General features: G+C 34.3%; 1 protein-coding gene across 3 annotated transcripts in view; it reads right to left on the bottom strand.

Annotated features, from left to right (window-relative positions):
* LOC128575205 (putative selection and upkeep of intraepithelial T-cells protein 1 homolog) overlaps positions 1–18698 on the bottom strand; it is a 48344-nt gene that overhangs the window by 28604 nt on the left and 1042 nt on the right. For all 3 annotated transcript variants that reach the window (XM_053576671.1, XM_053576672.1, XM_053576674.1), the window contains exons 2-4: positions 12660–12737; positions 10095–10442; positions 8189–8470 (exon numbers count right to left, since the gene is read on the bottom strand). In XM_053576671.1, coding sequence (XP_053432646.1) covers positions 8189–8470; positions 10095–10442; positions 12660–12732 — 703 coding nt within the window. In that variant the 5' untranslated portion in view covers positions 12733–12737. The remainder of the gene's footprint in view (positions 1–8188; positions 8471–10094; positions 10443–12659; positions 12738–18698) is intronic.

Below are 18698 nucleotides of genomic sequence, written 5' to 3'. Positions count from 1 at the left end.
GCTACAACTTAACAATAGGGGGAAGTGGGAAAGGGGGGGTGGATAGAGGGAGGGGAATCGGAGGGATCACACCTGTGGTGCATATTACAGGGGTATTTGCGAAACTTGGTAAATGTAGAATGTAAATGTTTTGGCACAGTAACTGAGATAACGCTGGAAAGGCTATGTTAACCACTGTGATAAAAATGTGTCAAATGGCTTATGAAGTGAGTGTATGATGCCCCATAATCATATCATTGTATACAGTTATGATTTAATAAAAAAAATAAAATAAAATAAAAAATACTCACGTGGAAGTTCCCGGGCCCCACCCACCATCTTGGGCATTTGAATGGCTAGGGTAGGTCATCCATTAAAAAAAAAAAAAGCAGGGAGGCGGAGCAAGATGGCAGCCGAGTAAAAGCTTCCTTGCATCTGGGCACCTCCACAGGCACAAGAACTTAAAGAGCAAGAGGAAGTGAAAGGAAAATTAGGGCAAGGAAACAGATAAAAGAAATCACCCATGAGGAAGAATCAGCAGAAAACTCCAGGCAACATGAAGAACCAGTCCAGAACAACCCCGCCAAGGGACCATGAGGTAGCTACTGCAGAGGATTCCACCCATACAGAAATGTTAGGAATGACAGAAAGGGAATTTAGAATACACATGTTGCAAACAATGAAAGAAATGATGGAAACAATGAAGGAAACTGCTAATAAAGTGGAAAATAACCAAAAGGAAATCCAAAAACAGAATCAAATCAGAGATGAACGATATGAAGAATATAAAAAGGATATAGCAGAGCTGAAGGAAATGAAACAGTCAAACAGGGAACTTAAAGATGCAATGGAAAGTATCAGCAACAGGTTAGACCATGCAGAAGAAAGAATTTCAGAGGTAGAAGACAAAGTTTTTGAGATAACTCCGATAGTAAAAGAGGCAGAAAAGAAGAGACAGAAAGCAGAACGTTCACTGTCAGAATTATGGGACTTTATGAAGCGTTCCAACATACGACTTATAGGAACTCCAGAAGGGGAAGAAGAATGCTCCAGAGGAATGGAAGCCATACTAGAGAATATTAAAAAAGAAAATTTCCCAAATATCACCAAAGATTCTGACACACTGCTGTCACAGGGATATCAGACCCCAGGTTGCCTCAACTCTATCCGAGCTTCTTCAAGACACATTGTGATGAACCTGTCCAAAGTCAAGACAAAAGAAAAGATTCTGCAAGCTGCCAGGAGTAAGCGCCAGTTGACCTACAGGGGCAAATCCATCAGAGTGACCGCAGACTTCTCTAATGAAACTTTCCAAGCAAGAAGACAATGGTCATCTACCTTTAATCTACTTAAACAGAACTATTTCCAGCCCAGAATTCTGTACCCTGCTAAGCTAAGCTTCAAAATTGATGGAGAAATCAAATCATTTACGGATATACAAACATTGAGGAAATTCGCCACAACAAGACCAGCTCTACAGGAAATACTTCAACCTGTTCTGCACACTGACCACCACAATGGATCAGTCAAGATGAGAAGCTAATTAAGGACACAACTCCGTTCACCATAGTCTCAAAGAAAATGAAATACCTAGGAATATACCTGACGAAGGATGTGAAGGACCTCTATAAAGAAAACTATGAAATCCTCAGAAAGGAAATAGCAGAGGATATTAACAAATGGAAGAACATACCATGCTCATGGATGGGAAGAATCAACATTGTTAAAATGTCTATACTTCCCAAAGCAATCTACCTATTCAATGCCATTCCTATCAAAATACCAACATCGTACTTTCAAGATTTGGAAAAAATGATTCTGCGTTTTGTATGGAACAGGAAAAAAAACCCATATAGCTAAGGCAGTTCTCTGTAACAAAAATAAAGCTGGGGGCATCAGCATACCAGATTTTAGTCTGTACTACAAAGCCATAGTGTTCAAGACAGCATGGTACTGGCACAAAAACAGAGACATAGACACTTGGAATCGAATTGAAAACCAAGAAATGAAACTAACATTTTATAACCATCTAATCTTTGATAAACCAAACAAGAACATACCTTGGGGGAAAGACTCCCTATTCAATAAATGGTGTTGGGAGAACTGGATGTCTACATGTAAAAGACTGAAACTGGACCCACACCTTTCCCCACTCACAAAAATTGATTCAAGATGTATAAAGGACTTAAACTTAAGGCATGAAACAATAAAAATCCTCCAAGAAAGCATAGGAAAAACACTGGAAGATATTGGCCTGGGGAAAGACTTCATGAAGAAGACTGCCATGGCAATTGCAACAACAACAAAAATAAACAAATGGGACTTCATTAAACTGAAAAGCTTCTGTACAGCTAAGGAGACAATAACCAAAGCAAGGAGACAACCTACACAATGGGAAAGGATATTTGCATATTTTCAATCAGACAAGAGCTTGATAACTAGGATCTATAGAGAACTCAAATTAATCCACATGAAAAAAGCCAACAATCCCTTATATCAATGGGCAAGAGACATGAATAGAACTTTCTCTAAAGATGACAGACGAATGGCTAACAAACACATGAAAAAATGTTCATCATCTCTATATATTAGAGAAATGCAAATCAAAACAACCCTGAGATATCATCTAACCCCAGTGAGAATGGCCCACATCACAAAATCTCAAAACTGCAGATGCTGGCATGGATGTGGAGAGAAGGGAACACTTTTACACTGCTGGTGGGACTGCAAACTAGTACAACCTTTCTAGAAGGAAGTATGGAGCAACCTCAAAGCACTCAAGCTACACCTCCCATTTGATCCTGCAATCCCATTACTGGGCATCTACCCAGAAGGAAAGAAATCCTTTTATCATAAGGACACTTGTACTAGACTGTTTATTGCAGCTCAATTTACAATCGCCAAAATGTGGAAACAGCCTAAATGCCCACCAACCCAGGAATGGATTAACAAGCTGTGGTATATGTATACCATGGAATACTATTCAGCCATTAAAAAAAATGGAGACTTTACATCCTTCGTATTAATCTTGATGGACGTGGAAGACATTATTCTTAGTAAAGCATCACAAGAATGGAGAAGCATGAATCCTATGTACTCAATTTTGATATGAGGACAATTAATGGCAATTATGGTTATGGGGGGGAACAGAAAGAGGGAAGGAGGGAGGTGGGTGGGGCCTTGGTGTGTGTCACACTTTATGGGGGCAAGCCATGATTGCAAGAGGGACTTTACCTAACAATTGCAATCAGTGTAACCTGGCTTATTGTACCCTCAATGAATCCCCAACAATAAAAAAAAAAAAAAGACACCTGCAGCTGGGTATGGTGGCTCATGCCTATAATCTTAGTACTCTGGGAGGCCAAGGCAGATCGATTACTTGAGCTCATGAGTTCAAGACCACCCTGAGCAAAAAGCGAGACACTATCTGTACTAAAAATAGAAAAACTGAGGCAAGAGAATCTCTTGAGCCCAAGAGTTGGATTTCTATGATGCTATGGCACTCTACCCAGGGTGACAATTTGAGCCTCTGTCTCCAAAAAAAGAAAAAAGCCCTCAAATGTATATTGTAGCACAGTTCACAATCACAAAGATGTGAAATCAACCCAAGTGCCCATCAATTCATGAGTGGATTAAGAAAATGTGATAAATAGATATAGATAGATGCAGATATAGATAGATACCATTGAATTATACTCATTCATAAACAGCATGAATTTGAATTAACGTGTTTTGCAGAAATTTGGTTGAAACATGAGACCATTAACAAACACACAGAAATTCTCTAATAATTTGTAACTAATTGAAGGGCACATTTGAGAAAGAAAAAATGAAAAAATCATTGCCAATCAAGGAGGCTGAAGAAGACAAAGGGGTAAAAACCTACTTAATAGGTACAATAAATAATATTCATGTAATGGGCACACTTATACTGCTGACTAAAACATTATGAAACTACACATTTAACAAAAATACTTGTACTCTCTTAATACCTTTGAATTTAATTTTTAAAGAAGAAAATTATATAATTATACAAATATATGCAGAAGAAAATATTTGACAAAATCCAACATTCATTTATGATAAAAACTCCTGGAAAAGTAGGAGTAAAGGGGGACTTTTTTATCTTGATAAATTACATCTACCATAATATCTATAGCTAGCATCAAACTTAATAGTGGAAAGCCTATTTCTCATTAAGATCATAAACAAGGCAAGGATGTCCTCTTGACATTGTACTGGAAATCCTAGTTAACGCAACAATACAATAAAAGGAAAGTAAAGGTATGCAGATTAGGAAGTAGGATATACAGCTATCTTTGTTCATAAATGACATGATTTTCTACGTAGGAAAAAAAACTCTCCTGAACTAATAAATAATATAGAACATTTCTAGATACAAGACTAATATGCACAAAAGTCTATTACTTTAATGTATATCAGCAATGAACAAGTGGAATTTGAAATTTGAAATGCAATACTGTTTATTTTAGCACCAAAAATCAAAATACTTAGATATAAATCTAACAAAATATGTTAAAGGCTACATGAGAAAAAAACATAAAACTCTGATGAAACAAATCAAATAAGAACTAAAAAAATTGAGAGATAGTCTATGTTCATGTATGGGAAGAATCAATATTGTCAGTATGTCAACTGGATCTATTCAATGCAATCTTCATCAAAATCTCAGCAAGTAAATATCAACTACCTGATTTTAAAGTTTATGTGGAAAGGTAAAAGAACTAGACTAGACACCAAAATTTTGAAGGAGGAGAACAGTCAGGGGACTGACACTATCCATCTGTAAGATTTACTATGCAGTTACAGTGATCCAGGCAGCATAGTAGTAGTGAAAGAATAAATATATTAATGTAAGTTAATGGAAGGACCAGAAATAAACCCACACAAACATATCATTGACCATTGATAAAAGAGCAAAGGCAATTGCATGAAGAAAAGAAAATCTTTGTGGGCAGCGCCTGTGGCTCAGTGAGTAGGACACAAGCCCCATATACAAGGGTGGTGGGTTTGAACCCGGCCCTGGCCAAACTGCATCAAAAAAATAGCCAGGCATTGTGGCGGGCACCTATAGTCCCAGCTACTCAGGAGGCTGAGGCAAGAGAATCGCCTAAGCCCAACAGCTGGAGGTTGCTGTGACCTGTGACGCCACAGCACTCTCGCAAGGGTGACAAAAGAAAAAAAGAAAGAAAAGAAAGGAAAAGAAAAGAAAATCTTTGTAACAAATGGTTGTAGAACAACTGATCACACTGGCTTAAATAAATAAATCTAGAGATAGACATTAATCTCTTCACAAAATTTTTTCAAACTTGTTCATAGACCTAAATGAAAAAAGGAAAAGTGTAAAATTCTTAAAAGAAAACAAAGAACATCTAGAGGACTTGATTTAGTGCTGACTCTTTGTATATAACACTGAAGGCAGAATCTACAAAAGAAATAATTATTAAATTGGGCAGAAAAATTTGTGACATTTGGCACACAGGTCATCACCTCCCCCTATGTGGCCTAATGTGAAGCATAAGGGAGAAAATACTGCATACCAGAGATTCTATCTCAAGGCAGAAAAATAAGTAAACTGTGTGCCCAACATTCTGTCTTGTCTGGTGCTGTCTGAAGGACGTCTCTCTTATCTGACTCAGAGCTCTGAGGGGACCAGTGTCGAAAAATAGAGATTAGCAGCATTTTAGGACTGTACTTCTACAGAAAGATGGCAGGGAGTGCAAAAGAAGGTTTGAGAGGTCCTAGAATCTCCAATCAGGGTGAGTGGTAAAGGTCTTCCCCATCATGCAAAGGCTGAGAGAGGCAGCTGTTTCCTCCAAAACTCCCTGCACAAAAATTACAAGGTATACAAAGAAATATAGAAATATGGTCCAACGAAATAAAACTCCAGAAACCAGCCCTAAAGAAACTCAAATTTATTAGCTGCTTGACAAAAAATCTTACATGACTTCCTTAAAAATATTCATTGAGCTCAAAGGGAATGCATATTAACAACTAAATGAAGTTAGGAAAAGGATTAATGAAGAAAATGAGAATATTAGCAAATACATAGCAACTAAAACAAAAGAACCAAGCATAATTCTTGACCTGAAAAATAATATTACTGAACTAAAAAAAACCTATTAGAAGGTTCAACAGCAGATTTGATCAAGCAGAAAAAATAATCAGCAAAAAAAGACAGGTCTTATAAAGAAGGGGCACACTATCAAATAGACTAATATGCAAATTATGGGAATCTCAGAAGGGGAAAAGAGATACCAATGAACAAAGAACTTATTTAACAAAAAATGCTGAAAACTTGCCAAATCTGAGGAAACAAATAGACATAGATCCATTCGCTCAAAGAACTCAAAGTAGAATAAATTCAAAGAGAACCACAATGAGATACACTAAAAGTCAATTATCAAAGTCAAAGACAGAGACAGTCTTTAAAAAGCAAATTGTCACATACAAGGAGCTTCCTTAAGATTATCAGTGGATTTCTCAGCAGAAATTTTGCAGGCCAGAAAAAAAATGGGATGAAGTATTGAATATGCTGAAAGAAAAAGCAAGTGCAATCAAGAATGTTTTATATGATGAAATTGTCCTTCAAAAATGAAGGAGAAGGTTAAGAATTTGGAAATACTTCAAGTTGAAATGAAAGGACAGTAAACAGCAATATGAAGCCACATGAAAGTAAAAAGGTTTTCTGATAAAGGTAAATACATGACAGAAACACTAACTTACACTACTGTCATTTTTGTGTATAGAATTTAAATGACAAAACAATTTAAATACCATAACGCTATGTTAATGAGTAAGCAGTATATAAGCTGTAATTTCTGACATCAGTAACAAATTGTGGGGCTGTGGAACAATAAAGGACTAGTTTTGATATGTGATTGAAGTTCAATTGTTCTCACTTTGAAATACAGAATGATATAATGTTAAGATGTTTTATGTAATTGGAATTGTAACCACAGATAAAATTTGCATAGAATATAAGCAAAGAGAATTCAAAAGGAAATCAAAGCTGGCAAAATGTGGAAAAACAGGAACTTTCATTCATTGTTGGTGGTAATACAAAATAATATATCCTATAGAGAAGACAGTTCAACAGTTTCTTACAAACCTAAACATAATCTTACAATTCAGTCTAATAATAATAATATTCCTTGGTGTTTATCCTAATGAGTTGAAAATTTACGTCTACACAACAACCTGGACAGTAATGTTTGTAGTAGCTTTATTATTGTGGTTACCATACTTGGAGATAACCAAGATATCTTTTAATAGGGGAACAGATAAACCATGGTGCATTCATACAATTTAATATTTTTCAGGGCTAAAAGAAAAGATCAACGAGCCATGAGAAGGCATGCAGAAATACAAGACACTTATTGCTAAGTTTAAGAAGCCAATCTGAAAAGGCTACATACTGTGATTCTAACTGTATGACATTCTAGAAAAGGCAAAACTATGGAAATAGTAAAAAGATCAGTAGATGCTTAGGGCTTAAGGAGATAAGGGTGTAGATGAAAATAGGACTTTTAGGGCAAGGAAACTTCTGTATAATAGAAGTTAATCTATGGTATGGTACATTTGTCAAAACCTATAAAATACATAATACAAAGAATGAGTCCTAATGTAAACTGTGCATCTTGGCTAATAATATGCATCACTGTTAGTTTTGCAATTGTAGAAAGACAAGAGTGAAAGGGAGATGGAGGGAGTAGAGTCATTTAAGGAAGTGAAATTAAAGTTATGTAGTTAATCAGAAGATTAAAAACTAGAATGGTGAGAAGTAATATATTTGGTGAGTAGGGCTTGTTGTCAAGGTGAGATAAATAGTTTTGTAATTTTTATTTAGTATTTTTCTTTATTCTTTGAGGTTTTCCTTTCATCATCACATAGTAACAAGATATTATTGTCATAATATTAATGTAAACTGCATTAATAAATGTACAATTTTTGAAAATTGGAATTTCTGACAAATTATAAAATGTTATTTTTTAAAAAGTTCTTCATAGTTAAATATTCCTCTGGCCTTACGTGATTCTGTCTTTGGTTTCATAAATTTAATAATAATCCAATTCAACTACAGTAAGTTAACATTTGATAGCAATTACACATTTTGTATGTTCAAAATTTATAATTTTGGTAATAGCCATCTAACCATTGATGACAGAATATATTGCCAACTACTTACCTGATAGTTCAATGCTTGTCCATTTCTCCTGGCCAGTTACTGGATTCAGAAAATGACAGGTAACACTTTCTTTGGAACTGTCAGTAAGGTTAACAGTAGTGGTTATGTGGAATAATTTGGATTCATCTTGTGAGTAGGATTCTGATGAAAGTGGAATTTTTTGTCTGTTGCTATCCGTCCACTGTATCTGAGGTTTGGGAAACCATCCTCCTGACTTACACGTCAACATTATCTCCTTTCTGTCTGTATTATTTACTTGAATCTGTATCTCTAAACCTAGAGCTGTTAAATGATAGAAAAGTCAGTGTAGTTATGTTGAAGAAGTAATAGATACAGAGAAAAAGATATAAGGTATTCTATGGATCTAGCATTAATAAGTGGCTAATGGATTGATTATAGACACCAATGAAAATACAAAAGCCAAGAATGGCACCCAGAAATCTGGATTTAGTAACTTAAGGAGTAGTGATTCCATTAGAAGAGATGATCAAGTCTGGGTGTTTTGGGATTTAGTAAACATGTAGACGTATAGAGCTCTAAATGCTCTTAAGAAGACCCTCCCTCTCCCAACAAAATAAAGTTCACAGGTTTAAAAAAGGATCATAGAATTTATTCAATATAATTTATACTGCTATGTCTGTTGCACAAGCATTGTGGAAATATACACAAAATAAAAGCAACCAGAAAACAAACCATGTAACAACCCAAACAATAACCAAGTAGTCAGACAGTACCCCAAACTGTGCCTGGCTCAAAAACGTCAATAAATGTTTTTAAAATAATGGATGGAGATTAGAAGTACTTTAATCCCTGTTTGGTCTAGGTCTTTCTCCCAAAGCACTTAATAAACATAGTAATTTAAATTATATTTATACTATTACATTGTCAATTAATTGCTCTTAATAAACACATAAGGATTTCCCAAATCTACTGTAAGCAAGGCAGAGCTTAACAGTGCAATCATCTAACTATCCTAAGATCTGAGTGCGTTTTAAAGAGCAAGCCTTGGTATTTAAATTGATGTAAAGATGAAATGGTAGATGTGAGGCAGAAAAGCCAGGCTAATGCATTCGGAATAAATTTCATGTTTTGAATTAATGAGTTGCTGCTCAAGTTTTAGCAAAGCAAATACTAGAAGCTGAGTCTGGAGGTTTAGCTGTAGTCCTATGATCAAAACAAGGATTTCAGTTTTGGAATAAAATTATTAGAATAAGTTTTTATGAAATGGGAAGCTTTGGAAAATTTCATAAAAAGAATGATTTATATTTGGCTTTAAGAAAATTGTCAAATTTTAGAATATTAATTTGATGAAAAACATGGAAAAATAGATTATACTAAAATGATTGATGATTAGGAGAAGCTGGGTGAAGGGTGTTCTTGAATATTCTGTGCTATTTTGCAAATGTTCAGTAAATCTAAAATTATTCCAAAATAAAAAGTTTTTAAAAAATGATTTTGGTAGATTATGTCAGTGTCAGTTTCCTTGTGATAGTCTAAGGTAGTCTGCTATGTGATACCTGGGTGAAAGGTAAATGGGAACTCTCTGTATTATTTCTCATAATGACATGTTCACCTATAATTATTTTTAAATTAATAGTTTAATTTTTAAATAATTGGTAAACTTCACTCATGTCAATAGTGGAGCATAATGGCTTTTAAAGATACGCACTGAAATTGCGACGGTTCTAAATAAATCTATTATTATTTGAGGTTACAGGAAAAGTGGCAGGACTTGATGCACCTGGTATCTGTCTCCTTTTCAGCTTGACACTCTCCCATTGCCTGGACTAATATAATGAAATCTCAGCTCAGTAACTCATAAAAAAATCTAGATTTAAAAAATAATAGTGTTGCTTTAGAGTCCAACTTCAGATTACCTTAAAAGTGATCATGTGAGAAACCTTACCTGCCACCTTTAGATCCATAATGGCTTCTTCATAAAAGTCACTATTTTTAAAGAAACAGTGGTACTTCGCAGCATCAGAAGGACTAATATTGTAGATTCTTAGGGTCACTTTGCCCTCCTCAATGGACTGTTTCAGAAACTCTGTTCGTTCAACATACTCTTTGATGATTTCTATGTACATGTCTTTTCCTCCCTGATACAGGTACACAGGCTGCGTGTAGCGGTCTCGGAACCAGCGCACTTCCATGAGTGAGGCATTCTGTGGCGGAGAAAGCTGGCAATGCAAGTCAACCTGTTCACCCGGTGTGGCCACCACAGGCTTCACTGTGCCATGCACTACAAATTGTGCTATGGTAAAGACAGAGACCAAAGGCTGAGTGTTAGACCAAACTCCCCAGGGCCTGGATAGAGATCGTAAGGAAAAAAATGCCAAAATATGACCTTCTTACTCAGGATTTTCTGACATTGCACAGCAAGTCAATACCTGTTGTCAACAATTTAACTTTCTTTAGATAAGCTAATAATTTTAAATGTGTAATTATCTATGGAAACAAAACACATGTTCCTTTTTCCTTTTGGGGAAAGGAAATGAATATATATTCATATATATTTGTATGAATGTCATCTCTTAATTGATGTGGTCCCAGTTAGGCAATTATTTTCAGTGTTAAACCCACTCTTACTAAAGTCAGTGCATGCCCCAGGTTATTCTATTCACAATGCTATAATCATCTGGAAGCAGTAGTTATGTGACAAGTGGCAAGAAACTAAAATTTAAAGTAGAAAATTAGTGATTTCTTTTTTATTTTTTTAAATTTTGTTTTAGGAATCTTTTAAGACAAAGCTTAGAATTTAGAACCTGTCAGAAGGAGAGAAAATAACCAGGCCACACTTGACATTTTTGGAGGGCTAAAGGAGAAGCAGATTTAGAAAGAGCTGTACCAAGGCTAAAACTCAGCCTTCAATCAAAATTGCCTCTGATTGAAAGTAAGACAATTAATCTCCTTCTATTTGCCTGATAGAGAGAAGAGTAAATCAACTCTTTTATATCATCTGCCTAAGCATATCATTATTTACAATTTCTAACACTCAATTCAAAATTACCAGAAATTCTAAAAGATAGGAATGTATAACCAAAATAAAAAATTAAAACACATAAACTATCTCATAATTTGTTAGGTATTAAAGGTAGCTGACAAAAATTAAAATTAATTGTGATTAATATGTTCAAGAAAATGTGGTTGAAATTCTTAAAGTTGGCAACTTTCAATCTTTATTGAACAGTAAACATAGTAACTGAGAGAATGCCAGGAAGGCTATGTTAACCAGTGTGATGAAAGTGTGTCAAACGGTCTGTGAAGCTAGTGTATGATACCCCATGATCATATCAATGTACACAGCTATGATTTAATAAAAAAAAACTTAAAAAAAAACCAAAGGCAAATTTTAGCAAAGACAAAATAAAATAAAATAATCAGTACAAATAAGCAAGGAAAGAAAGAAAAAAACAGGTGGGAAAAAACAGAAAACAGAAATACCATACATGTAACATCAACTATAACAATAATTTCATAAAATGTCAGTAGACACATACTCAATTGACAAAGATAAAAAGATAATCAGGCTGTAAATACAAAGTAATGCTTAATGTTATGTTACTCAAAACTCAAAGAACAAAAACAAAAACCCAACTTTAAGTAAAAATATACTGAAAGGTTAAAAGCAAAAGGATGGAAAAAATATACCATGAACGTAAAAATCATATGAAGTTTAACCTTCTCACTATAAGGAATCTGAATTATCAAACTGTTAAGGGCCCCTGCTCTTAGGAAAATATGTGGACAGCTCCAGCTCATGTCACACCAACTTTTCCATTACTGAGGTCTACTAAATTTCTGATTCATTTGGTCACAGAAATGATTGTAGCTTATTTTTATTTTCTTTTTGCATTTTTCTTGTGTACTTTTCTTTCTTTCTTTCTTTTTTTTATTAAATCATAGCTGTGTACATTAATGCAATCATGGGGTATAATGTGCTGGTTTTATATACAATTTGAAATATTTTCATCAAATTGGTTAACATAGCCTTCAATGCATTTACTTAGTTATTATGTTAAGACATTTATATTCCTATGTTGATCAGACTGACCTCAAATCGCTGGGTACAAACAATCCCCCCAACTCAGCCTCCCAAGTAATTGCGATTATAGACATATTTCACCACATTAAGCCTACAACTTATTTTTAAATATAAAGGATTTCTTTATTATAATTTTCTGGTAAGAATTTGACTTTCCCAAGGGGAGATGTTAGACATTTGTCTGCCTCTATTCTTAAAGTACAGTATCACAACATGTGTATTTGTTACTGAGAAGGAGATAGTGATTGAAATAACATTTCTTAATAATACACTGCTTTAACACTCATTTTTACCAACGAAACTAGAATAATGGTAGGATCTATGAAATAGTAATGAGAAACTTGCTCATTTCTTTTAAAGTCATTTACCACCAATATTTTTCTTCATAGATATGATGCACCTTGGAAAAGAAATAGATATCTTTACCTGAGGTGAGTGCTGTTATCTGTAAGAGAATAGTCACAAGGTATCCAGATAAAGAGCAAGATATGACCTTCATTATACCTGGAAAATAAAATAGTAATTGTAAGACCAAGAAGCAAGAACCAGAGTAACACAGTATGAAAGAAACAGAGACGATTTTGATATTCTGTTTTTTGAAAAAATTTTCAATATGCAACCAGATGACTTACTTGAATCACAAGTGTCAGACCCATTAACATGAATGATCTCCCTTCCCCTTTCCCTCTGTGCTTTTAATTGACACCCTGCTTTCATCAGCTTAACTGTTCTGAAAGGCATATGTGATAAATAGGGCATAAAAAGTGTCCAGAACCCAAGTTGTGCACATCCCCATTCTCACTTGGTGTCATCTGCCTGTTGGTCTAGGCCACTTGCTCAATGGAGAGTCATGGATACTGCTGCCAAAGTTGCCTCATTTTCTCATGTAGACAATTGTTTGCCTTCTCTTGTGGGGAAGGGCCAGCTTTAGCAAACATCTGTAACCCCACCTTTATGGGCCTGGCCTGACCTAACTGGATCTGTGGAACCTCTGGCTCCACCTACCTCTTCTACATGCAAATGAAATGCCTCATTATGGACATGGGATCTAGATTCCCCAGTAGCTGCCCAGAAGGCCTGGGTAAAGTACTTGATATGTACAAGAGCATTAAATGCCTGTGAGATAAACTTGGATCAAGCATATACAGGAAATAGGATAATAAATGTTCTCCTTTCTCACTTTATTTCCTAATATACCCTCTACTTTTACTGCCTATAATGTCAATAAAGTGTTTGTAATAAGTTTGAGCATAGGCTCTTTTTAAGAAATCCTAAATAGTGAAAAGAAAGCACTGCTAAGATATGGAGGTATGCATTAGCTGGATTGAGGGCACATAATTGATATCATGAATTCAACAGTTAAGCAAGGGCTGGTTCATAAAGGATCTCAAATATGTCAATACATAACATGCTAGATGTTACCCTCTAGAAAAGGAAGTGAATACAGGCAAAATATAAATTGTGGAATTCCATGTTTAGAATTGCATATCATAATACAAGAATATAAAATAATGTATCAAAGAAGAAAACCTGTAGGTTACATGGCTCTTGCAATGGTTTAATCTAACCACTAAAGGCAAAGTGAGATCGAAAAGAGTGTGATAGTTGCAAGCAATGCTAAATGGTTAAGAGAGTGGAAGGACAAAAGACCCATGGGAGAATATATTTGCAAAACTTCAAATGATCAAGGGCTCATATCTTAAATATCTATTTTGAAACTTTTAATAATACAAATTATTTTTAAAGCCAATAAACCAATAGAAAACCAAGCAAATAACCCTGAACAAAGTATAGAAAATACCAATATAATTTGGACAGATGGCTTCTAAGGTTCTTTTCAGCTCTGTGATTTCAAGATTTTGTGGTCTATCCTGAAAAATTTGGGGCATTTTACAGTGCTTCATTGTGTTGAATGTGCTTCTAATGTGATACAAAATGCTTAGAAAGTTAATGATCAATGTATAAGCATTCCCCTTTGTTTGCATTCTCCCCAGAATTTATTTTTTTGTCTTTTTTAAAAGTAATAGCCACTTAAACTGTGGTGAAATAATATTTCTTTGTGGTTTGATTTGATAATTAGTATTGCTGTCTTCTTTTGAGAAATATCTGTTTGGGTTGTTTGCCCATTTTTTCATTGGATTAAATTTTATTTTCTGTTTAGTTTTTTTGCTATTAATTTATTTGAATTTCTTATGTATTATAGTTATTAATTGTTTATTGAATTATGAGAATATAAAGTAGTACAGTCATTATGGAAAAAAGTATGAAGTTTCCTCAAAAAACTAAAACTAGAACCTAGCATATGCTTCAGCAAGCCCACTGCTGGGGAAATGCTTATGTCAAAGAGATATCTGCATTTCAATGTTTAAGATCTACTCTCTTACCAGTTTTCAAGTGTACAATATATTATTAACTATAGTCACTGTCCTGTTCATTACATCTCCAGAACTTATTCATTCTGTCTAACTGAAACTTTGCACCCTCTGATCAACACATTCCCATTTCCAAACACAAGCTCCAGCCCCTGGCAACCCCTATACTACTTTCTGTTTCTATGAATTTAATTTTTCAAGTTCCAAGTACAACATATCATGCAATATTTGTCTTTCTGTGCCTGGCTTATTTCACCTAACATAATAACCCCCAGTTCATCCATATTATTGCAAATGAGAGGATTTAATTCATTTTATGGCTGAATAATATACATTGCATATATATCACATGTTTTCATCCATCCAATAATGGACACTTAGGTTGATTTCATAATGTGGCTATTGTGAATAACGTTTTAATGAACATGGAAATGCAAATATCACTTTAACATATATACCCAGTTATGGAATTGCTGCAACATACGGTAGTTCTATTTTAGCTTTTTAAGGAAGCTCCATACTGTTTTTCATAGTGGTTGGACTAATTTACATTCCTATCCACTAAGTTATAGAGTCTGTTATAGAGTCTTTATAAGTCTGTTATAAAGAAGGTAAAATGATAAGCCCTAACCTGGAAGAAGGTATTTTCAATATATTGAGCTCACAAAGGCACATTCAGCTGAAATATGGATCACTTCCTTATTATACATAGATCACTACAAAAGTGTTTTGGAAGATTTTGTTATGGTACATTATTTCACTTCCAAGAAAAACACAGTTAATAGAGTCCTTTCTGATTCACCCACACAAGTTTCGACTTGCTTGGCTTATTGGTATTGCTGGCAAGGTTTCATTTGTTTCTGTTTGCTCAGATTTTACATTTCTTGATTTTTATGTATCTCATAACTCTGATAATGACCCATATACAGATTGCTACTTGTCTATTAGCCATTCTGTCTTCTTAAGTAACATCCACTGTTTATGAAAGAATTTGGACAACCCAAACAAAGACTATCCTTTTTAGATTTCTTGCAGCTAGTTGAAACTATAGGACTGATTCTGCTGAACACAATGCTAAGCAACTTTCTTTTATTCCTATAGGAGGAGGCATGCTTTTTTCAGTATAGTTTACTCTGTATTTTAGGGATAGTTTAAACAGAAGAATAATATTCTTTTTTATTATTATGAGGTATTGAAGATAATAAGTGCTATGTACTTGTTGCTATACTACACAATTCATGTAATAATTATTTCTATTTATTAGCTTCCTTTTAATGAAATTGATAGAAGTCTACCATTTGAAGTAATAAAGACCTACAATGCATATTATTTTCCAGAACTTTGAAAACTAACTGCTTTTCAAGGAAAGAAGTTAAAAGAACTAAACTAAAGCATGACAGAAGAAAAAGAACTTGAGGTCAAAAACAAAGAATAACCTCCTACATAGAGCATATAACCAAGCAAATGAGTAATGAAAGAGATAGACCTGTTAAAAACACCTCAAATTTTTCACTTGACCCCAGAAAACAGAGGACATTTTTAATAAGGGCCTTAGGCCCTTCAGAAAGAGCATCATCTGTGCACAGATCAACCAAGTTCCTGGTATCACAGAAACCATTATCAGATGGGCTTTACTAGGACTTTCAGTGAGAACTCCAAATGAATGCATGCATGCAATAGCTGATTTCTCAACCCTGATGTGTATATCATCTTATAAAAGAAATCTGAAGGTGGCAACTCCACCCAGTGAGTAGGACTGTTTATTTAAGCTCTTTTTAATATCAAGATTCAACTTGACTTGCTTTTCCCTGAAGATAAAACATGAAGCAATGTTGTTATTTATTATATGATTTGGATGATTTAAATTATCTATGATGAAAAAAATGACAATGAAGTGGCTTAATAATATTATGTCAGACTATATTTACATTCTTTGAAAATGGGGACAAAAAGAATCTTCCTTATCTTAATAAAGACTATCTATAAAAATCTTATAAACACTCAAGCTATACCTCCCATTTGATCCTGCAATCCCATTACTGGGCATCTACCCAGAAGGAAAAAAATCCTTTTATCATAAGGACACTTGCACTAGACTGTTTATTACAGCTTAATTTGCAATCGCCAAAATGTGGAAACAGCCTAAATGCCCACCAACCCAGGAATGGATTAACAAGCTGTGGTATATGTATACCATGGAATACTATTCAGCCATTAAAAAAATGGATACTTTACAGCCTTTGTGTTAACCTGGATGGAAGTGGAAGACATTATTCTTAGTAAAGCATCACAAGAATGGAGAAGCATGAATCCTATGTACTCAATTTTGATATGAGGACAATTAATGACAATTAATAACACGGTGGGTGTTGGGGAAGGGGAGAGCAGAGAGAGAAAGGAGGAGAGAGAGGTGGGGAAAGGAAGAGCAGAGAGAGGGAAGGAGGGAGGGAGGTGGGGTCTTGGGTGTGACACACCTTTTGGGGTCAAGACATGATTGTAAGAGGGTCTTTACCTAACATATGCAATCAATGTAAAAAAAACTTATAAACATCATATTTAATGGGAAAAGAATGTTTGAAATATTTTCCTTAAGTCTAAATAGCTAAGGATTTTATCTAACATGATAAAAAAGTATAAATGAAGCCTAAGTATAAAAAAGGAAGGAGAAAATGGATAAATGTAGACAATATGATAATTGACACAGAAAGCAAAAAGAAAATAGACATAAATACAGTATATTGTTGCAAATTCTGGTTTCCAATCCATAACTTACCTATTCTTTAAAAAATATTTTAAAAATTGCTTGTTTTTAATAGACATAACAATTTTATATATTTGTTATGGTATTCATTTGTTAAGGTGACTTTTCGCAAGTAGAAATTTTTAATTTTGATCAATAACAATTTATATTTTTGCCTTTTATAGTAATGCTATTTCCTTTATTCAATTGTTTGCCTATCACAAGATTACATAAATATTCTCCTATGTTTTATCTTAGAAGTTTTTTATTTTTAACTTTTACACTTAGTTATAGGACCCATGTTGAATTAATTTTGATGTATGATGTAAGATCAAGTTTCTTTTTGTCATGTTACATATTACTGTATCTAATTTTCTTATATTTTTTAAGTACCTACGTATTCATAAAAGATAATGATCTAAATTTTTTTATGACATCTACTAGTTTTATTTTTATTTTATTCCATTATTGTACATTATACTTACTTTTTAACAGTATGTTTTATGTATTAAATCATAACTTTGTACATTAATGCATTTATGGGGTACAATGTACTAATTCGATAAGCAATGTGGAATGCCTACATCAAACTGATTAACATGACCATCACCTTGCTTACTTATTTGTTCTGGTAATACATTTAGATTCTATTCTTAATAGTTTTTAAATGTACCATTGCATTATGCACATTAGATGAGAAAGAAGAGCAATTTGTGTGTAAGTAGACAATCATCCTCTATATGTGTTGGCTTTCTTTGGCTGTAGTGCTTCTGCCAACATCATCAAGTGCAGACTTAGACGACATCCTATTGTCATCATGGTATACCATGCAAACTAGTTGCTGATCAAGGAACTAATTTTACAAACAAGTATAGCAATCAGCTCCCAATTAGGGAAGTGACCAATCTTATAAGTACTTCTTTACACAGAAGCAGCTGCTCTGCAGAAGGCCTATAGAAGACTCAGATATATAGCTGGCTGGAAAGCACCATCTGCAAGGCTGCAACACCATCCCATAAGATGCAGTCCTTTCTTTGAATCAATGACTTGTAAGTCATGCTTCAAAATTCTTTTGCCAAAGTGCATAGTGTCAAGACTAGAGAGCAAAGATGGAAGCAGTTTCTTTCACTAACATACCCAATAATCCATTCATTATACTGTGGTTTCTTATTCTCAGAATTTTGATCTCTGTCAGTTTAAAAGGCTTCCCAAAGAAGAAATAACTTCACATGAGTAGGCAACATCTGTCCTGGTGACACAGCAGCTGAGACTGCCATCTGGCTAATTTGGGTTCTTAGCATCACTGCATCAACAGGGTAAAAAAAGGGATTATTTTTCAGCTATCGAGAGGAA

This window comes from Nycticebus coucang, chromosome 22 (genome assembly GCF_027406575.1).
Source record: "Nycticebus coucang isolate mNycCou1 chromosome 22, mNycCou1.pri, whole genome shotgun sequence".
NCBI classification, from domain to species: domain Eukaryota; kingdom Metazoa; phylum Chordata; class Mammalia; order Primates; family Lorisidae; genus Nycticebus; species Nycticebus coucang.
This window is presented reverse-complemented; position numbering and strand designations above follow the sequence as displayed.